General features: G+C 44.7%; 1 protein-coding gene across 2 annotated transcripts; it reads left to right on the top strand.

The window, feature by feature from the left end:
- The first annotated feature begins 739 nt into the window (after nucleotides 1-739).
- Nucleotides 740-23,573, top strand: grm2b (glutamate receptor, metabotropic 2b). 2 transcript variants are annotated; one of them, XM_060069251.1, is made up of 6 exons: nucleotides 740-933; nucleotides 5,652-6,461; nucleotides 14,316-15,153; nucleotides 15,462-16,525; nucleotides 20,879-21,089; nucleotides 22,890-23,573. In XM_060069251.1, the coding sequence occupies exons 2-6, from the start codon at nucleotides 5,961-5,963 to the stop codon at nucleotides 22,961-22,963; spliced, it is 2,688 nt and encodes an 895-aa protein (XP_059925234.1). In that variant the 5' UTR covers nucleotides 740-933; nucleotides 5,652-5,960; the 3' UTR covers nucleotides 22,964-23,573. The 2 variants fall into 2 exon arrangements, with proteins under 2 accessions (XP_059925234.1, XP_059925233.1); XM_060069250.1 differs by having other exon boundaries at nucleotides 740-1,396.
- The last annotated feature ends 234 nt before the right edge of the window (nucleotides 23,574-23,807 follow it).

Here is a 23,807-nt window from a genome sequence, read left to right as displayed (position 1 = left end):
CTGAGAGGTTTATACAACAACAGCAATCCTCATTTTAATTGACACTGCGAAAAAAAAATGTAGGATCCGTTTCTAACGACTGCATAGCAAACTAACTTCAACGATTTCAACGTATGAATTCAGATAGAAGGACTGGTTATCTGCTGTTGTCGATCCTCGTCTTCATTTCCCTCATTTTTTTATGTAATTAGTCGTGCTAAGTCTCAGCGTATTGGACTGGAAACAAGGCAACCATAGCCCTACTTCCGGGCAAAGTTCCTAATTGTTGAAGAGGAATGTGTGTTGAGTGAATCCCTGAATGGGAGGACTTCAGCGGGGAAAGCACAATATTGTTTTTTTCATGGGATCATGTGATAGGATGCTGAAAGTATTATAATTGTAGATCTCTATTTTCGTTTTGCATTATGAAACCAAACACCGTTTCGCCATTATAGGATAGGCTGTCAGTGGAACTACCAGGTTATGGAACTCGATTCTAATAAAAACTCCATATCGAATTGCGTCACATCGAATATCAGACTGAGGTGTTATAATTTTTATTTGAAGCATTTTTCCAGTTGACTATGTCCTTGTCACGCGGGGTTTGGGAAGGCTGCCCAGTAGGCTATTATTACTGGTTTAAAATAAATTCATCATAATTGATCTGTGACATAGTTGAACATTCTTGATGTAACAACACAAGGGCACATGCAACAGTATCTCGATGTTGTTGTTGTTGTTGTTGTTGTTGTTGTTGTTGTTGTTGTTGTTGTTGTTGAACGAATGTTTTCGTGCACAACCTTGTTATTTGAGAGAAGCGCTTCCATCACTGGGCACGGTGTGAGTTCCGCGCTACACCACATTGTCTCCTCATTGCACAATCATCACCAGTGGTGTAGAGTCGCAGCATCCGACCATGTTTGGACCTCAGGAGAGAATTGCACAAGACCTCTGGTAATTTGATCCAACGCATACCATAATGACTTATGGCTGCGATAGAAGACACACATTTTGAACGATTTTAAACTTAGTTGTGCATTTTCCAAAGATAGGACTTTTTTCAGTTGGTGTGAGGATGTGTAGGCATTTGAAATACTTTTACACCTGATCCTCGGGAACGACAATCTCACTGTTGCTATAGTCCCATTTAGAGCAATTGGGTGACTGAACGGGCAACTTCAGAACCATGGCCAGATCCAGACATTTCCCAGGCGAACATGCGTAAAGTTAATAGTAGGACTCGTCCTTCTCATTGGAGTTCCCCTTGCTGACAGCCCAGAGGGATGATCTAGACCAGCCACAATACCATTAGTTCAATCCATTTTTTTTGTTACTTTCTTCGGAGAGAAATACTTTTAACGCGGGAGCGTGCAGCTCTCGACCGAGGAGGACCTGTAAGCTGTCGAGTGGAAATCAGGTACATTTAAGGTTTTCATTGTTTTTAATAACACTGGCATTCTCGTCGAGTAGGGTGTTTAAACACCAAGCGATGCACGTGGCGATCTGCGTAATCACATTGTAGCCTATTTAGCCTATGCCATTATTTTACCTGTGCTATTTTTTCTACCTGGCTGCACATTTCTTTTGAGTGATTCCTTTGTTTCTGTTACTACCCCTGATCTTGTCGCGATCTTGTTCATTCATTTTCGGGCTGCTTGTTTTCGGAACGTGATCTATTATGGTCCTGTCGAACCACTCGAGCGGATCCATTCCAGTGCATGTGTGTAACAGAATGTGTGAATTGAGTGAACACTGTCAGATCTCCGTTGTTCGATAAGAAACCTAACAATAGCCGACTGAGTTATAATTTTCTGGATATCATTCAGCTGTATTCAATCATGTGCTATCATAGTGTAATTAATAACTATAATTGTGATACACTGTAACAGTAATTGAAATCAAAATCCTCTAAACCTTTACTTTATATCTAAAGGTTAATATATATATATATATATATATATATATATATATATATATATATATATATATATATATATATATATATATATATATATATATACAATACATCAGCTTTGTTTCACTATGCCTTCTGAACCTAATTATCAATTAACGAACATATTACGATTAGGCCTACGAGAATAGGATGATCATCATTAGAACGAATGCTTCAAAAGACACATGAAAGAGATAATTGTCGGCTTGAGGGTAATGCTAGTAGGCCTATGCATTATTCGTAAATCAAACCTATACGGAAGAACTGTTGAGTAGGTGTTATTTCCGGCTGGCTATCAAATGCTATAACATACAATACGGTAACCATGTAATTGTGTAAAGGACAGCTTTTCCTTCTCAAGGGTTCCCGCTGTTTCCCACTGGGAGTTGAGGAGTGTCTCCTCGCCCTACAGGGGGCTTAGTGTTAGGGGGTGAAGTGTTCACCACTGTAGACTAAAATGTGACGTTGACTTGGTAGAGTCAGTGAACCATGATAACAACGTCTCATTAACAAAAATGTGTCTTACTTAGGTCAAACCGCGTTTAATGAGATTGATATTTATTAAGAAACAGCACTCTTGTTATAAACAGCTCCACCTTGGAGTAAACAGGCGGCTTTAGCCCTATATCTCCAATGTGTTTGTTTTCACTATAGGCGGTTTGAAAGCCCTTATGTAGGTCCTATGAATAAAAAGTATGCAGGATGCGAATAAGCCAGCTGTGCTCGGATTTGAACCAAAGACCCCCTTCCTCTCTGTGGAGTGCTGTTCTCTCCGACAGTAGCCCTCGCAGGCTCCTGACAGATCCAGACACATCTGTTATTGTTGGTTGTGGTCTCTCCGTATCGTGACGAATACTCTTGTCTATTCACCAGGAACAATGACCTCGAAGTGCTACTTTACCTTCTGCTTGTAATGGTGTTAATGACGCTAATTTATCCATTTTTTTTATATCAAACAATTATAAGCAGGCATAAATTCTAGTCAAAGATGAAGAGATGTATCAGGGATTTTTTTTTTGAAGGTTTTAATTAATAATAATAATAATACATTTAATTTAGAGGCGCCTTTCAAGACACCCAAGGTCACCTTACAGAGCATATAGTCATCATTCAAAACTATGTAAAACAGACAAGGAATAAAAGGAATTAATTGAATGCGATGCTGTCGATGCGGTGGTATTGATAAACGCAACGCCCCTAATCCAATGACGGAGGGGATCTGATTCCTTCAGATGGAGGGTCCAGGTGGTGGGATAAACTGTGTTCGCGCAGAGATTAAAACAACCGTCAGAAATAATTGGCCCTATTGTACTATTGATGCTTGTTTTTTTTCGCAGTGCATTTCATGCTCATAATTTGCCATGTAAAAAAGGAAAATATTCTGAAATGCATTATGAAAGCTGAATATGAATATCCTCCAGCTCCTATCTGCAGAATGCACAGCAGACACATATAATCACATCTCTATTGTTCTTCAACGCCATGGCAGTAGGAGTCCGACGAGGTGCTCATTAGTGGCATTTTGGTGAGATAAGGAGGGGGAACAGCTCTTTATATATCTGCGTCACCACGTGACAGAGCAGGTCCGACCTTGCCAGGTAGCTAATTGCTCCACACTGAACACAGCAGCTTCACCTCGGTGGGTGTTAATGTCCCGCCGACACTGGGTTGAGCACCAATCTGCACCCACCTGGATGGCAGGGCGGGGGTCTGTGTGAAGGACAGGATCAATACAGGACAGACGCCACCACGGGGTGGGGGGGGCGGGGTGCGCAGCAAGTGGTACACCTCCCCCTCCAACACCTCCTCCTCGCATTCCAGCCTCCAAGATGTTATTAATATCTGGCGGTGAAGCTGTCAAAGGTGGATTTCCATGTGAGTGTGTAAAAACATGGATGTGCTGTACATAGAGATGGATGAATGGACGAGAGCGAGTAATAAAGAGATAAAGAGATGGAAGGAGAGAGAGAGAGAGATACAAGGATCTATGCTTCAGGCAGATGCGGAATGAAGGAGCAGGTTTTTTTATTTCCCAAAAGCACACATTTTTCTTCAGGTCTGTATTTTCTCTGCGAGGAGTGGCTGATTAGCAGCAGTGGATCCATATGGTGTCCCAGTCGGGCTGGGCTGCGTGTCTGGCTCTGGGACTCAGCCATGATTGCACCTGCAAGTCTTCATTTTCTGTGTTCTCCCGGAATCAACGCATCGAGTGTCACATTCTATTTCTCAATCTTCTCGCGAAAAACATATGCTCATGCATGCAAACACATGCACAAATACACACGCACACAGAGAGCCGCACACGAACCCACACACTGGCACACAGGCACACACGCATACACATACACACACAAGCATCACCACACACACACACATACAAACACACACACACACACAAACACACACACACGCACACACACACACACACACACACACACACACACACACACACACACACACACACACACACACACACACACACACATACACAAACACACCACACACCACACACCACACAAACACACACACACAAACATACACACACATGCACTGAAGGCCCTCAGGTTAAGAACAAACTCAACTACATTTAATTGCCAAGGGAGGTGTTGTGTTCACCAATTTTCTTCCGATTTGCTGGAATGTAAAATTCTCCAAGATAGACAAAAATCCCCCAAAAGACCAAGAGGATAAAGTGGTATTTGGATGTGAAGACATCACAGTGCTGCTCATATAAAATCATGCCAAACAAAGTGTTAATGATCCAATGCCTGTCAACGTTAGGAATTAGTACGTTCATCAGCAGCTTTTGTGATTAAACAGCAAACAAGCGGAACACAAATAAAGAGAAAATTATCAATTATATGCCAGCCTAAAAAAAAATCGACACAGCAATCCAAGTGTCAAAGATGAGTTATCACCGAGGATTAACACTTAGTTCTATTTTTTGCTCCATGCAATCTCCCCTTTCCATCTAAGGCAAACCATCCATTATTAAAACTTCAGATTTACAACCGAAGTTTGGCTGTTTTTGACTCATTCCTAGTGCGGCGTCCCTCTTGGAAACAATGGTGCTAGAGTGAAAGCAAGGAGGAAGCTTAGCTGTCAGAGCACTCATTCTCTTTGTCCTTGTGGATTTGTGGTGCACACCTCTGGACTTACCCATAAAGCCCCTGATGAGCCCCGGCGCCTGTGATCTCTACATGATAGTAATATTTATCAGTTTAGCTGCTTTCCTGCCCACTAGCCTGCCGACCAACCTTAGCCCTGTTACCCACCATGTTTCCATGGCAACGGCAGACTTTGTACGCATTGCTTGTATGTAACGCTCATACCTCAAATTAGAGACAATGTGGCACCATCTTGAATTTCAGGGAGTAATTAGATGGATATGTTTAACGCTTTTTACGCAACACCTGAAAAAAAATCATTCCTCTGTCTTTTCTTTCTCTCTTTCTTTCTTTCTTTCTTTCCTTCTTTCTTTCTTTCTTTCTTTCTTTCTTTCTTTCTTTCTTTCTTTCTTTCTTTCTTTCTTTCTTTCTTTCTTTCTTTCTTTCTTTCTTTCTTTCTTTCTTTCTTTCTTTCTTTCTTTCTTTCTTTCTTTCTTTCTTTCTTTCTTTCTTTCTTTCTTTTTTCATTCTTTCTTTCTTTGTTAGTTTGTTTATTTGATTGTTTGTTTGTTTATTTGATTGTTTCTTTCTTGCTTTCTCTTTCCATTCAGGAAGGTTCAAACAATTCTACACCTGGGAGCAGACACGCAGGGACTTCAAGCTTAGAACCCTAGAGTCCTCCACCCCCTTCTTCTTTTTCTTCTTCTTCTTCTTCTTCTTCTTCTTCTTCTTCTTCTTCTTCTTCTTCTTCTCCTCCTCCTCCTGCTCCTCCTCCTCCTCCTCCTTCTTCTTCTTCTTCTTCTTCTTCTTCTTCTTCTTCTTCTTCTTCTTCTTCTTCTTCTTCTTCTTCTTCTTCTTCTTCTTCCTCCTCTTTCACTTCTTCTTCTCTTTGGGGTGGAGGCCCGTTAGCTGCGGCCGCAATGAGGCCCGCAGGCCCGAGCCCCCGGCTGGCCCACCGCCTGCCCCTCCTCCTGCTGCTCCTGCTGCAGCTCCTGGCCCCAGGGGTCCGGCCTAGCGTCCCCCGCCCGGCCGTGGCCGCCAAGCGGGAGATCATCCTGGATGGGGACCTGGTCATCGGGGGGCTTTTCCCCGTGCACGAGAAGGGGAACCGGACGGAGGACTGCGGCAAGATCAACGAAGAGCGGGGCATCCAGCGGCTGGAGGCCATGCTGCTGGCCCTGGACGAGATCAACGCCAACACCCGCATCCTGCCCGGCCTCAAGCTGGGAGCGCACATCCTGGACACCTGCTCCAAGGACACCTATGCTCTGGAGCAGTCCCTGGAGTTTGTCAGGGCGTCCCTGACCAAGGCCCACGAGCCCGGGTTCATCTGCCCCGACGGCTCCAACCCGATCCAGAATGATGTTCCTCTGGCCATCTCTGGCGTGATCGGAGGATCCTACAGCGATGTTTCCATTCAGGTAACAGAATCCTGTCCCACACACTTCCTCACAGCGCCGGCGGCCCAGCTCATGCATGGTGCACAGTCTGCAGCAGGATGACGTGACGTGTTTACAAATGCCAACCTCATTACTGTTAGGAAAATAAGTAGTCCGTAGTCTTGGTTTAAATTAGCATTGATTTACAACCATGTGTACTAATAGCGTCTTAACTAAAACAAGTTTATGTTTAATTATCTATTTAGAGAACTGGCTCAAATTTGTATTTGAATATACAAAGTAAAAAGAAAAAAAAACATGCAGATGAGGGGATGCGGGAGAGCTGTGTGTTTTCTCATACCAAGGAGTGTATGAGTGATTGGCAGTGTCTCACACTTCCATCAACTATGGAACGAAGGCTCTGCCTTGAGCGCTGCAATAAATTGCAGCATTGGTTTGAATAATGATTCATTTGGGAGGGCAGGGACATCGTCTGCTTAGCCCGTTGCCTTCGTTTGAGCCACCTAAGGACACTGACCTTTCGCACACCTGTGTAGAGTCGCCAAAGGCTTTCCATGTGAGCATGCTTGATTAGAGAGCATTTCTCCCCAGTTACATGTAAGAGAAGGATCATTGGGAAGACTAATTAATATCATCTTCGCATCTAATAACCTGACAAGCAACAGAAGTATTCATATATTTCATTCCATATAATATTAATTCCTATTCATATTCATCTTTCATTTTAGATATAACGTGATATAACGTGAGAAAGTAAGGCCATATTCATGAGAATGGCCTTAACTTCTTGAATAAAATATCAAACATTCTCAGTGTATAAAGGAAACTGGTGTTTCCCATCATGGCGAGAGAGCGAGAGAGAGAGAGAGAGAGAGAGAGAGAGAGAGAGAGAGAGAGAGAGAGACAGACAGACAGACAGACAGACAGACAGACAGACAGATAGACAGACAGACAGACAGACAGAGAGAGAGACAGAGACAGACAGACAGACAGACAGACAGACAGACAGACAGACAGACAGACAGACAGACAGACAGACAGACAGACAGACAGACAGACAGACAGACAGACAGACAGAGACAGAGAGACAGAGAGACAGAGAGCGAGTGAGTGAGAGACAGATAGACAGTGCAAGTATTGGTAAATCCAGCATCATATTGATGTGTTATGGGTTTCACTGGTGCTCATAGAGAAAATTCTAAACCTCATGGCAGTTGCAATAGCCTGTATGATAGCAAAAACAGAACAAGCTGGCATGCTGCTTACAGTCTGATTTTTGGTTTGGCTGCAGCAGGTCACAAAACCTGTTTCTCTCTATCATCGGATATTAAAGGGAAAGGTGGATTTATCCCAAGTGTCAGCCATTAACCAGACATCAACGTTGACCTTGCACCACAGCAGAGACCTCGCCTTCAAATTGACTAGAGCCCTCTCTCAAAAAACCTACGTGTCATTTTTAAAAGCCACTTCCATCACTTCACCGTGTCGACGAGTAATAGCGTGTGTACTCGGACTTCATCCTCGTGTCTGCGGCGTCGGACCAATCAAGTCACACCGTGTAAACCGGAGCAGTACAATGGTGACCCTGTCCCTCTCCAGCGGCCCGTGATGGCTGTGACAGCAGAGCTCTTTGGCTTTAGGGACGTGTGAGAAGGAGCGCTGCTGGTTCCCTCCAACCCTCCCTGTGAGGCCATCAGCTGCTGCCACGTCTTGAAAGGACTCTCCAGTGTTTCTGTAAAGGAGGCTTCCCCGCTTGAATGCATGCTCCCGTCCCTTGGCCCAGGGTGTCTGTCTGCCGGTGGGCCCCTGCTTCCCTGACTCCGGCTGTGTGAGGGGTGGTGAAAGGCCTGCCGCGGGAACGCTTTTGGGCTGGCTAACGCTGCCTTTGTGCAACGCCCAGAGATCTTGTTTACGCCGGCTGAAGGATGCGCCACCGGTAGCACCGATGGGCCCCCCCGTAGGGTCGGGGGTAGCTCAGGGGATGGGGGGGGGGGGGGTCGTTTCCAAATGGTGGGGCCGCACAACCGCTTGGCAAAGGGGGGTGAGGGAGGGCTTGAGGGTGGGTGAAGGGGTGGAGGGATGGGTCATTGCCACTGGTGTCCCATGCTTTCGTTCCTACGCCCAAGAACAAGCGTTTAATAGGATAGTCAAATATGGCTTTTTAGGTTGTCAGCTTCTGTTGTTTGTTTATGAAAACTATTGTTTAATGACTTAGGAATACCATTATTCATCAAAGTTACGAAGTCATTTGTAAAAATGAGTGGGGGGTCTGAATCCGCTTTGTACCATCCCACGTCTTTATTAAACGCTGTAAAACAAATTAAAAACAAAATGCTAATTAGACATTTTTTATAAATGATCAGACTCCGAGGCGCAGCGTGCGTGGAGACGGGTAGGAGTCCATGGTAACGACGTTGGCTTCTATTTGTTTGGAGACGTCTTCAGTGTAAAGGACTTGTAGCTGGGTGTGTTGGTTCTCTTACTAGGCCACCGTGAGGAACCGGACCAGACTCCATGATGGAGTGTTTGTTGCACAGAGAAAAAGCCCCGCAGCGCACGGGGGAACAGATGACTCGTCCTATCTCAAGATTTGGTGGGGTTTTGTCTCCTTGAAATCGTCTCGCTGCGCCACATGAAGCATTCTTCACGTCGACCCTGTTGTGAATGAGCTGGGTGAAAAAAACAGGAAAAAAGAGCAGCACAATAGCGCGCCATGCAGACGCCTCTGTTGGCTAATTAGGGCAACTGAATGTCGCTTAAAAGTGGGAGGAGAGTAGTGTGGAGAAAAAGGTCAGGCACAGAGAGCCTGAATGTTTGGTCATTAATAATGCCGACCAAGTGATTTCCAACCCCCTCCATCATCCCTGGTTGTATTTTTCCTTTCTCTCAGGGTGGCACGGAAGTTATTAGCATATTCCTTTTGTTCAGAAGTAGTGCTTGCTTTTCCGCGGTGATGCATATAGGGAGTGTGTGTCAGTAGTGCACCCTTTCTTGTGTATGTGAGAAAGCCTGACTGTAGTGTTATATATGTATATGCCTTTTTAATCTAGACTGAAGTGATATTTATATTCAGCTATATACACATATCTATACATATATATTCATATATAAGTATCGCTTTGTCAAATAATTGAAGAGATAAAGACCTCACCGACACTTTGTTGAAATGCGAATGTGAGATCGTAGTTCAACCCTCACAATACACGTGTAACTGTATGCATCAAACCAATTATATCACAAGTCACATCAGCCAACCGAACGAGGGCAAGCCAGAGAGACAGAATGAAGACATCCGGAACTGTCCCTTCCTACGTGGCATACAGTGGGTAGGCATTACGGCTGGGTTCGACTGGAGAGCCTAATCTGGGACACACACACACACACACACACACGCACACACGCACGCACGCACGCACGCACGCACGCGCGCGCGCGCGCGCACACGCACGCACGCACGCACGCACGCACGCACACACACACACACACACACACACACACACACACACACACACACACACACACACACACACACACACACACACACACACACACACACACACACAGCTCATGACGGAAATGGAAATGTCGGTGGCTGACCATGTTCTCATACGGCCCCTGTTCTTCAGATCCAGCATTGGACTGTCTCCTACAATACTACTCACTAACACAGATTAACACCACATGCACCCCAACGGCACATGACTGAACTGGGAGTGTCCAGATGATGAATTCTATGATAGAAACGATATGAGGTCTCATCAGCGGTCATGCACTCTAGGGGTTGTAGCTACATTGTTTTTAATATTCTCTTTTGTTTGAAGTTTCATAAGATAGGAGCTGATGAGCTTCTCCTTGGGTCAGTGGATGACCATCTACAGACATGCAATAGTGTTTGTTCCACATCGGTCGTTTCTCCCTGCTAAGAGTGAACATAAAAATCGGATGATTAAAAATGTCTGGGTTCCGAGATTAGCGACCAGGGTTCTGCAAGTTTTCTTCCTTATATGTATCAACGACCACAGAAAGCAAATGAAAAAAATAATAATAATTGAGAAACAAACACACACTTGCAATAAAAGAGGGTTTAATAAAGCTGAGTCGTCTAAAACGTGCAATAATAAAAGCAGAGGCAAAATAACTCTACATTATAATACGTTTTCTGACATTGCAGTGAAAGGAAAACACTAGAAATAATTACAAAGACTGCGGCATGTCGGTAGGGACTTGGATATGTCCCCGAATAAATGGATTGAATGAAATGGGGACGCTCCTAGTATCGTGACTGCACGGCTTGGACAAAAAAGGTATATATTACAGTTAAGATGAAAGAACTCATTTCAAAATAACAGATTTTCTAGTGCTGCTGTTGGCAATATGAGCGTCAAGGTAGACTATTACACCGGTGTTGAACAGATCGGTGGGGAGGAAGGGGAAACTAGTTCATAGTGCTTCTGCGGTTAACAGCAACACCCTCAGGAAGCACACACACATACACAGTCTCATTAGATTGAATATCATGAGAACGCAAAACGCTTGGTGACAACAGAACACAACGATGCACCAAATGGTTGATATTTGAAGGCCAAGATCCTTCGGGGAAAAGACCAGGGAAGGAACTCCTGACCCTTATCTAAAGACAGAGAGAGAGAGAGAGCGAGAGAGAGAGAGAGAGAGAGAGAGAGAGAGAGAGAGAGAGAGAGAGAGAGAGAGAGAGAGAGAGAGAGAGAGAGAGAGAGAGAGAGAGAGAGAGAGAGAGAGAGAGGGAGAGAGAGGGGAAACACACACACACACACACACACACACACACACACACACACACACACACACACACACACACACACACACACAAACAGAAAAAGAGAGGCAGCCAGAGAAAGAGAGAGTGTGTGGCTAACAGAAGACCAGTCTGTCACACACTTGAGTGCCATCCTGAAAGGTAAGCTGTCATGCCTCTCACGCGTCCCGTCGGTGACGGCTGACGGCCTGCTTTCTGAATGGGAGTGGGGAGCTACTACCATGCATGACTTGATGTAGCGGGAGATGATGGAAGCCCAGCCGCATATAAAACACCTCGCAGACAAACAACAAAACGCGTCAGTAGACGCGCGTCAAAATTCAGCTCGACTGTAGGATACGGTCTAGCCAAGACTTTTAAAGGATAACAAAGCATAAAGGCTCATGGTAATGCTGTTTGTTTTCTTTACTTCTTTTGGTTTTGAAGTCTGCAGGTCTGTTACCATGTAACATGTTTAAATATACTGATATTGTCGCTGAAAAGTCATGGGCAGCAGGTGTTAAATCACATCTCATCCTGAGCATTCGTGAATAAGCATTCAAGCATTAATTAGTTCTGAATTAACAGTGTCCTCATGGTCTAGTTATAATTGACTAAATGGTGTTCATGTGTGTACTAATGGTGTTAGTAATTAAGGTAACATTGTTTACGTTCATTCAGGAATGAATTTATACATTATATAATAGGGTTAGGGTTATGGTTAGAGTTAACCCCATCCCACTAACCTCAACCCTAACCCCATATTCTAACCCCTTTGCCATTGCTGTATAATAAGGCTTATTGCTGCATTTACAATTGCTAATTAATGGTTAATTAATGTATCCTCATTATAAAGTGTCAGCCTAAAAGTGTAATTAGAAATTTTATAATTGTGATTATTCTCATCAATATTACCATTAGGACCATTAATATTATTGATTGAGTGTGTGATAACTAGCTGAATACATAAACACATCATACCAACAAGCCTTTCCTCCAACGACTGTATGCTCTTTAGACTGGTGCCCCAGGGTTCTTTTAAACAGAGCTGTCACAGTGGCTTAGGTACAAGGCCGCATTCAAGTTAATGTCACTAATCTCTGAGGCAAGACACAGTCGGTTTCTACTAGATTCTCCATGCTCCTACGACTGTCCCACTTAATGAGCCATGCTGTCTTCCGCACCGTAAACCCTTTTTCTTCAGGGGCGGAAGACCCCTGAATACTTCCATAGGTTACACTTCCACCCTCTTCTCTAACACTAAACTTACGCTGTCACTCTACCAATACGTAGCTGGAAATGTCCTAAATACCATTGCTGCAGTTTCAAGTCATATGTAGTAAGACGCATGATCCTCACTTTCGTTTAGCTCGCACAAATTACTTAAATAATGGTTTAAACCTACCGGACCAAATGCTGAATGCAGCACTATTACGTTTTTTATAAAGCATTCATTTCATGTTTTGAATAGTTATTAGTAAATTATCCCCCTACGCTTTTTTAATTATATTGTAAACAATTTTCTTATCTCTTATTAATCACCACAACTGGTCAAGTATTGTTTGTTCATTAGTATTAATTCGGGGACCATGTTCATCCATATTGAATTCAGTTGGAAATCACTTGCATACTGAAAAGAGAGATTTCTTTATGAATGCCTTAAAGTTGCAGTTATTCCAAACTGCTACCGAACAATAAGTATTATTACTGACATAAAGAGAAAGACAATTATGTCAATGAAGTGCTTGTTTTTGGACAACATTTCATAGCAACATTTCCTGTCTCCTGTATTTGTGGATGATCTACAATCATAAAAGTAAAATAAATATGATATTTAGAGTCAGCCCTACTGCTGAGGTTCCAACTATCAACAACAACCCGAATATATATTTTTCTATGGAGGGTTGGGTATTTTTATTTAGGGGGCCAATCTGCCAATTAATGTTATACGTGTCTGCCTTAAATTCCTCCAGTTCGGCAACAAATGTTTTAGGTCCCGTCTTATTTATCTCCATGGTGACCAACCTGCCACTTACGGTTATAAGTCTCTGCCTCCAATTCTTCTCGGTGGCCAACCTGACACTTAATGTTGAATGTATGTCTCGTATTTGGAGGCCTGGCGAAATAATGTTGCATGTGTTGGTCTCCTATTTCTCCTGGAGGCGACTTTATAGCAGTTTTCAGACATGTCCTCCGCATTTCCTCTGCATTTGTATATCAGGAGTTTCAACCCTGAGGGTGATTCACATTTAATGCTTTGTTTTGCGGACATCGATGTCGTTCAGACATCAGTAAAATCAACGGGGGGTTTAGCGGAGTGGGCTTGCGAGGGCAGGGATATGACGTAGGGTCTAAGTTCGCAAGAGGCTGCATAAGTGCGGCCTAATTTGTTTTGATTTACATGTTTAGTCAAATGTGTCTGCCCCATTATTCTCCAGGTGGCCAATAGGCCACTTAAGGTTACATGTGTTTGTCTCATATTTCTCCAGGAGGCCACTTAATGTAACATGTTTGCCTCATGTCTCTCCAGGAGGCCACTTAATGTAACATGTTGCCTCATATCTCTCCAGACGGCCACTTAATGTAACATGTTTGCCTCATATCTCTCCAGGCGGCCACTTAATGTAACATGTTTGCCTCATATCTCTCCAGGAGACCACTTAATGTAACATGTTTGCCTCATATCTCTCCAGGAGACCACTTAATGTTACATGTTTGCCTCATATCTCTCCAGGAGGCCACTTAATGTAACATGTTTGCCTCATATCTCTCCAGGAGGCCACTTAATGTAACATGTTTGCCTCATATCTCTCCAGGAGGCCACTTAATGTAACATGTTGCCTCATATCTCTCCAGGAGACCACTTAATGTTACATGTTTGCCTCATATCTCTCCAGGAGGCCACTTAATGTAACATGTTTGCCTCATATCTCTCCAGACGGCCACTTAATGTAACAAGTTTGCCTCATATCTCTCCAGGAGGCCACTTAATGTAACATGTTGCCTCATATCTCTCCAGGAGGCCACTTAATGTAACATGTTTGTCTCCTAAACCCCCAGGTGGCCACTTAATGTAACATGTTTGTCTCCTAAACCCCCAGGTGGCCAACCTCCTCCGGCTCTTCCAGATCCCCCAGATCAGCTACGCCTCCACCAGCGCCAAGCTCAGCGACAAGTCCCGCTACGACTACTTTGCCCGCACCGTGCCCCCCGACTTCTACCAGGCCAAGGCCATCGCCGAGATCCTGCGCTACTTCAACTGGACCTACGTGTCCACCGTGGCGTCGGAGGGCGACTACGGCGAGACGGGCATCGACGCCTTCCAGCAGGAGGCGCGCGCCCGCCACATCTGCATCGCCACCTCGGCCAAGGTCAGCCGCTCCATGAGCCCCGTGGGCTACGAGAACGTGATCCGCTCGCTGCAGCAGAAGTCCAACGCCAAGGTGGTGATCGTGTTCACGCGCAGCGAGGACGCCCGCGAGCTGCTGGCGGCCGCCGCCCGCATGAACGTGTCCTTCAGCTGGGTGGCCAGCGACGGCTGGGGCGCGCAGGAGAGCGTGGTGCGCGGCAGCGAGGCGGCGGCCGACGGCGCCTTCACCATCGAGCTGGCGTCCTACCCCATCCGGGAGTTTGAGGACTACTTCACCAAGCTCAACCCCTACACCAACACCCGCAACCCCTGGTTCAAGGAGTTCTGGGAGCACAAGTTCGGCTGCAGCCTGCAGCAGGCGGGTTGTAGCGAGCGGAGCCTGAGGGACGGCGCCTTCGAGCAGGAGTCCAAGATCATGTTCGTGGTGAACGCCGTGTACGCCATGGCGTACGCGCTGCACAACATGAGGCAGGCCGTCTGCCCCAACGCCAGCAAGGTGTGCCACGCCATGAAGCCCGGCAACGGGAGGAAGTTTTACAAGGAGTTCATTCTGAAGACCAAGTTCGAAGGTGAGCGATGGTTTGGCAGTCGTTCATATTTTTTTGCTGTTGTTTTATTGTTGCAGTGATTAAGTTTGGATTTGGAATCATTCGAGGAAAGTTAGATAAATACAGAGATTTCCGAGAGTTGCCCTGTGGTTTAAAGATAAGATAAAACCAAAAATACGAATGCAACATCATTGCTTGTTTCGTTGTTTAATTGGGATGTGCCTCAGTGCCTCCTAACCCGTCCATGCAAAGCAATTGGTCTTTGTATATCTTTTTATCATTTTTTGCCATTGAAAAAGTTTGGCCTTCCTATCTCTTTGTGTCGTCAGCCCCTTTCAGACCCGCCGACACGGAGAACATGGTCGGCTTCGACGCCGTCGGCGACAGCATCGGCCGCTACAACATCTTCCACTACCACAAGGAAGACGGCAAGTACACCTACAGGAAGGTGGGCTACTGGGCCCAGGTCCTGACCCTGAACAACAGCCTGGTGTCCTGGCGCGGCCTGGTGCCGCCCACCTCCCAGTGCAGCGACCCCTGCAGGAAGAACGAGGTGAAGAGCATGCAGCCCGGGGAGGTGTGCTGCTGGCTCTGCATCCCCTGCCAGGCCTACCAGTACCTCCGCGACGAGTTCACCTGCGCCGACTGCAGCTTCGGCCAGTGGCCCCTGGACAACCTGAGCGGCTGCTACGACCTCCCCGAGGAGTACATCCGCTGGGAGGACGCCTGGGCCATCGGCCCCGTCTCCATCTCCTGCCTGGGCATCATCTGCACCCTGTGCGTGGTGGGCCTGTTCCTCAAGAACAACGAGACCCCCGTGGTGAAGGCCAGCGGGCGGGAGCTGTCCTACATCCTGCTGCTGGGGGTGCTGATGTGCTACAGCATGACCTTCATCTACATCGGCAAGCCGTCGGCCGCCGTGTGCACGCTGCGCCGCCTGGGCCTGGGCACCTCCTTCGCCGTGTGCTACTCGGCGCTGCTCACCAAGACCAACCGCATCGCCCGCATCTTCAGCGGCGTGAAGGACGGCGCGCAGCGGCCGCGGTTCATCAGCCCCGCCTCCCAGGTGGCCATCTGCGGGGGCCTGATCTCCTGCCAGCTGCTGGTGGTGGTGGTGTGGCTGCTGGTGGAGACGCCGGGCGTGAGGAAGGAGGTGAGCCCCGAGCGGAGGGACGTGGTCACCCTCAAGTGCAACAGCAGGGACTCCAGCATGCTGCTGTCGCTCACCTACAACTGCGTGCTCATCGTCCTGTGCACCGTCTACGCCTTCAAGACCCGCAAGTGCCCGGAGAACTTCAACGAGGCCAAGTTCATCGGCTTCACCATGTACACCACCTGCATCATCTGGCTGGCCTTCCAGCCCATCTTCTACGTCACGGCCAGCGACTACAGGGTGAGTGGGGCAATGCGTCTCGAATATACACTACTGAGGTCTGATTTATGTTGTTTGCATCACGGATTACTTCATTATTAGCCCAAATAATGTGATGCAACCATTACATTTGCTTAAGCATGAGCTAAAGTTGTATCTGGTTGAACCCCTATCATTTGTGAACCCCTAGCAAGAACTGAGTCCAAACATGTGAATGTGCGAGTAAGTGTAAAATGGAAAGAATAAGAGAGGCCTACGAAATACAGCTGGTAATATAAGATTGAGTTGACAATAGTTTGTTTACGTCCACTACTGCCTCGCTGCTGGGCTTGCATAGGCAGTGGTTTTCCGATTTTTTAATTGGACTGGTCAAGTCTCCAGCGTTCGACAGCTTCTTCCTGAAGGATGTCGAAGGCGTAAATAATTAACACAGAACGACAATGAACAATGAGGATCTACAGCAAGTAAACATGGTCCTACACAACATCGGCTTTCCAGTAACCATAAAGGGCGTACGACTTTTTCACCTTGGCTTGATGTATAGCAACCATTAACCTTTTGCTTCCAGACCTTTCTGCAAAAAAAAACCAGTAAATGGCTGCTCCAGCGAGGTAACATGGCAAACGGTGTGAACTTTTTATGGGAAGAAAGGAGGCAGAAAAATGGAAAAGGAAAGGTTGGGTCTTCAATCTTTAATTTGGTCATTTTATTGAGGAATGCATTTCAGGAAATGGACATGGAAGACAATGGTGTGTTAGATGATGGTGATGCTAACCATGTACAAGTCAACCTTTCTAGTATTGCCTCTCGGAGAACAAACAACTAAGTCTGTATGCCCACTGCTCAGAATCCAATAGATGTTATATGAATATGAATTCAAGGCAATCCTTTTTGAACAAGACTGTCAAACAATACTACAGTGCCTCAGTACAGCTGGGGAAACCAACCTATGGACTAAGTCATTATAATTCACTTTTATAAATCATTTTCTACGTTCAGCGTTGAATGTGATCAAAACACATGTAACACGTTTAGAAAGCTAAAAATAGAAATACGCATATACAAACATTCGTTTGATATGTGCGTGCATGTGTAGTGTGTGTAGCTGCTGCTGAACAGAGAGCATGTGTACTCAGCTTGGCAGCTTGGCAATGGATGGTGTGTTCCATACGCCTGCTTAACATACTGTGAATTCTGTCAGAAATCACTGGTCACCTGTCAGAGATTGAACCATTCACTGCAAGAAATGATAACACACACACTGTAGATCGGTGGTATGGCTCCACTCTTTTAATTGGATCCCTGCTGTAGGATTTAAAGCATGACATACAGATGTCAGATACAGCATCAAACATCTCCACCCATGGTGTAGGTTACACACAATGCAGAGCAGAACCAAAGGAGGTAGGGGCTTGGGTGGAGGCTGGTGTGGCGGCATGGTTCACGTGCCGCACGACTCGAGTGTCCCGCCAGAGGTAGCTCCGCCCATACGTAGATGTCACTAGTACATTCCATTTCATCACCTCCAACCTGTCTCATGAAAGAACGGGGACTCTTTCATGTGACTGGAAGAAAGAACAAAGCCTCGGTAGAGAAACAGCACGCCAGCGATGTGCACAAGGAGGAATAATCTGTTTCAGCCGCATACATTCCTGCACGCCTACTATTCCATGTTGACGCTCCAATGTAACAAAACACATACAACTTGTTCTCCGGCAAGTGGAACTAATTGTGTTTAGGTAATCCCAGGCCAGGGCATCACTTTTATCCTAGTCAACTGTGGACTGTTTGAATGAAAATGCGTCTCTTGCATAACATAAGCGAATAATTGACGGAGAATGCTTGGGGGAGCCATAGTGTGTAATTGCTTCAAGTTAAAAGAAACAAAATATGCAGGTTATTTTACTGCTGATTTGTCGTACATATATTTCCCGCCCTTTGGCCATGGCACTACAAATGACCAGAACTAAATGAGGAGAGTATATGCAGAACGGGAACATACGTGTTAGTTGTGCCACGCTGGCTCACTGGAATAAGAAGAAGCACTTTGTTATGCTCCACAAGAAAATACAGGGCTTAGGGGCAGGACTTGTATTTTTTTTGTTTGCACAGTAGACAACAACAAACAGGGCATAGCAATAGGCATGGAGACGATGCACGCTGGAAGTTTCAGACAGCACGTGCCAAAGGCGGATTTGGACGTAGCAGCATACCATTTGTTCTGGATGCACAATGAGATATATATTCTTTGGCCAGAAGGGGATTTTCGTTTTTTTTCTCTATTATGATTTTAATGTTGGAAGTCTTGCATGGCATTAATAAGCCAAAAAACTAATCTTTTACTTTCTCTTATTTCCATACTCGCGGATTCGATTTGATGTGTACCCGAGACAAATCCTTAAGAGATTACATCTCAGGGTTGTTTACTTACTCAAATTATTGGATTTATTCATAATGCGTGTGCATCTGCTTTGATTAAACTAGAAAGTACTCAATAAAGCACTGAACTATTTAAGGAAGGCATTAACAATTAATAATGGAGAAGAGAAACATGGAAATAAGTGAATCCCTCATACACTCAAAACAAGTAATAAAGGAATAGGCCTACACGGTTCATAGAAATTCATAAGTGAACCACGGGTCTGGTGTTCAAACAGAGAATGCAATATCTTCAAAGGATCGGGCTTTGTTTGCGCAGGCTCTGCCTGCGTTGTTGTGGTGCAGTATATTAAAGAGTGGTTTCATAGCGCTCGCACAGTTCTGCAAATAGAAACTCACGGACTGCAGGGGTAACCAGCGGGCCGCGGGGGAAACTCTGCTCAGAAAGACGACCCCAGCAGTCTGTTCACATTAACACTGGCATTCTGACTAATAAGGGGCTGCCGTGCTTAGACAGCCGCCAGGGCTCATAGCCCGAGTACTGACGTTATTTTGCCCTCTTATTCATGCGTATAGCGCAAATAAGTGTAAGCTAAACTGAACGAACATGTCACCACTAATGAAAGTGCTGAATGGGGAATTATCTCCATGGGTCAGAAGGGCTGGTAGAGTTGGTTTTTTAGTTTGACATTTTAATGCGATGATATTCATATTTCTGGTTTATATTTTAGGGGCAGAAGTCGTTGTAGTAAATCTTTTTATAATAAAAAAAGGTTTAGCACTTAATAAGAAAATCTCAAATAAGACACTTGACAGACATCTTAGAAACAAATTAATAACTAAATAACTAAATATATGTGTAACATCACATCACATTTATTCTGTGGATGCGTTGCGTTTATCCAAAGCGACTAACAATAAGTGAATTCAACCATGAAGATACAGCTCTGCCAATTACAAGGTTCATGTCTTTGCTTCAAGTGCTACATTTTAGAAACAAGGCAAACATTTTTTACCTAGTGAAGCAGACAGCACAGTCAAGCATAGTCTATTTAAGAAAGTAATAGGCTGCCCTGCCCAGCCTTACACTAGGAGTGCTTGATGAAGGAATCTCCTGAAGTCTAAATGCACACTGACTCATCAGCTGTCTATTTACCATACATATATATTTAAATTGTATTTCAAATGTATTTATTTATGGTTAACAACTGTACAATAACATTACAATAATAAACCAATTAGTAATAATAATTGAATAATAATTTACATTATTTAATGCAGTAAGAGGCATTAACTAACAGTTAACTTATGATCTAGTAATAATTTACTAATGATGTTTACTAATCATGTTAACTCAGGTTAATTGTGTTCATGTTAACTAAGGTCTTAATTGATATATAATTTAATAGAGTTAGGGTTAGGGTTAACCCTAAACTAAATAATCTATAAATAAATACCTTAGTTATCATTAACACAATTAGTAAATGATTGATACACCATCAATTAACTGCTCATCAACATAGTCCATAGTTTGTAGATGCGTATTACTGCATTAACTAATGTTAGATCATGGTTCCTTATTGTACCCTTAAAGTATTACTTATGCACGCATCACACATTATGAATGTATTGAGCACCTGATGGTTGATACTTGGACACAAGCCGTTATCATATTGCCATCATGTTTGTTTCAGTCTCTTCGAAATGAGTTTAATCTTTGCTATATAACCATTGTCTATACTTATATCAATCATTTTTTTCATGTTTATCATATTGCCATCATGTTTCAGTCTCCTCAACTGTGTTTCCCTTGAGGTTTTCCTTGGTTATCCGTAACCAGGGGGGAGTGATGAGACCTCATGAGCCTGCCCCCAGTGGGAATGAATGGATGTTGTTTGGGAATGTTTGTCTTTTACATGATTGGATATAAACGTATAATTAAGTCTGTACAAGCCGTTAGCTCGTAGCGCTAACGCCAGTGTGACCGGCCCACAGGTGCAGACCACCACCATGTGCATCTCGGTCAGCCTGAGCGGCTCGGTGGTGCTGGGCTGCCTCTTCGCCCCCAAGGTGCACATCATCCTCTTCCAGCCCCAGAAGAACGTCACCTCGCTCCGAGTCGCCGCCAACCGCTTCAGCGCCACCGTGTCCGCGTCCGCCACCGCCTCCGCCACCGCCTCCGCCCCGGGCTCCAGCTACTCCAAAGGTACACACGCACACATGCACACACACACACACACACACACACACACACACACACACACACACACACACACACACACACACACACACACACACACACGCTTGCAGCCAGGTGCACACACACTATGGCGGACACACACACGCACGAACGCACACACTCCGTACGCAGCTACTTGCACACATACACAAACACACACACACACACACACACACACACACACACACACACACACACACTAACATGCTCGCAGCCACGTACACAAAAACACAAACACACACACACTATGGCGCATGCACGCACACACACAAACACACTTATACACAGTGACTCCCATTCACACATACTCGCTTGCACGCAGACACACACACACACACACACACACACACACACACACACACACACACACTAACATGCTCGCAGCCACGTACACAAAAACACAAACACACACACTATGGCGCATGCACGCACACACACAAACACACTTATACACAGTGACTCCCATTCACACATACTCGCTTGCACGCACACACACACACACACACACACACACACACACACACACACACACACACACACACACACACACACACACACACACACACACACACACACACACACACACACACACGCAGCCACAGGCACGCAAACAAAAAATGCACGCACACTTTGCCACATGCTCACACTCACACACGCTTACACACGGGGACTCCCGTTCACACACACTTGCACCCATACACACAGACGCGCTCACAGACACAAACACACACACACATACACCATTTCCCAGTCTTCCATTTAGCAAGATCAGATGTGTAAGCCTTCTCCCGCCACACCTCATCAGCTCTGGGATCCGAGTCGTCGTTGAAACAGGAACACTTTGCCTTCATCCAGAGGGATCTGGGGTACGACGGCAGGCCCTGACCTCGGGATGATTCAGACCACAGAGGCCAGATTGAATGGGAATAAAACTACTATTTACTGAGCAAAGTATACACTGGGCCCACCAAACGGACAACATTTCCCCCTGTCAACAAGCCCCCCCTCCCCTTCCCCCGCATCTAAGTACAAGTCGGCCTGCTCCATATGTAATCAATAAGGGGTGCCTTAATGCAGTGTTATTCTACTCCTCCTAACCCCAACGTTGATCATATAATTGGTCCATTAGTGCATTCAGACTTAATTATACATTTATATTCAATCATGTACAAAACAAACATTCCAAAGCAACATCCATTCATTCCCACTGGGGGCAGGCTCATGAGGTCTAATCACTCCCACCTGGTTACGGATAACCAAGGAAAACCTCAAGGGAAACTCATTTGAGGAGACTGAAACATGATGACAACACAATAAACATGATAAACGAGATTGATATAGGCAAAGACATGGTTTTATAATAAAGGTAAACAAGCGTTATATTAGAAATAAAGAAAAGCTGTTTAACTAAATAAATAGAAATATACGATTTTTATCAGATTCTCACTCAATTCTCTTATTTTAAATGAATATGAAATATATAATTATATAGGCTATATATATGTAATACATAATGTGACGAATACAAACATAACAAGAATACGTATATAGGAATAAAAGACAATTTATTGGCCTACAGTACAAAAAGAATGATGTCATAGGGCAGCTTACAACCATGCAAACCCATTATCCAAACAAACTTACACTGCTTGATAGCAGACCCGCCTAGGCCAGACGTTGGTTCAGCACATTTCCGTGTGCCTATGTGTGAAGGTAGAGTGCACACACTATATTTCTGTGTGTCTAACCCAAATCATCCTTCTGCAGGTTCAGCCTCCAACTATGTACCAGCGGTCTGCAACGGTCGAGAAGTAGTGGACTCTACCACGTCCTCTTTGTGAGAGATCCATTCCCGTCCCCGTCCTCAACCCCAAGCACAAGATTTCCTGTTACATTTTAATAATGTCTCTCTATAAGCCAGGCGACCGATGAGAGATAGCCCGCAGTCAACGAGGTACATTCAACCCTTAAGCTTGTCGTTTAGGCCCACGATGGCGCCAATGCATTTTTTAACTGTGAAAGCTTCCTAAAAGAATGTACAGCAGTGAAAACCGCCCTGTATAGATTTAACATGCCGTGAACTCCTTGGTTTGAAAATATAGTTATAACGGTTGAATGCATTGCAACTTGTCGTGAGAAGTTTTGTCCGCCGGCTGGCTGGGAAGCCATCCTTATTTAATACAGAAACAAAATGGTCTTTACATTGTTGTGAATAGGATCCAAACGCTATTAGACGGATATGACTAAAAGACTGCTATTGAACTAAGCTGAGCCATTCCTTTGGAACAAAAAAATGTGAGTAACATAATTTGTGAAAGTGATCAACCTAGACAACTAAATATTATAATGGACATTGTTTTAATGTAGCCTGTGTAGAGATGTCTGTGAATTTTTGTAATTTATGTAAATAAAAATGTTTTTCTTTTTAATATTAAACCATAAATTATGTTTTGTGTGCCCCTGAGTGGACTGATTTAAACATTCAAGACATGCCATGTTTCCCCACTTAGACGAGAACACATCGGTGGTGCATCGTCAGTTTCTCACTAATCTTACCCGGGAGAAAGTAAGACCATAGCAGACAGGTCGTAACAATTCACCTTAAAACACTCAAGTAACAGTACTCCTACATTTAGTGAAGGCATCACCAGGTTTGGCATTTTATGGGTTTTTCCATAAATTGCA

Source organism: Gadus macrocephalus, chromosome 13 (assembly GCF_031168955.1).
Source record: "Gadus macrocephalus chromosome 13, ASM3116895v1".
NCBI classification, from domain to species: Eukaryota; Metazoa; Chordata; class Actinopteri; order Gadiformes; family Gadidae; genus Gadus; species Gadus macrocephalus.
Note: the sequence above shows the minus strand (reverse complement) of the source record. Positions and strands in the feature narration are given on the sequence as shown.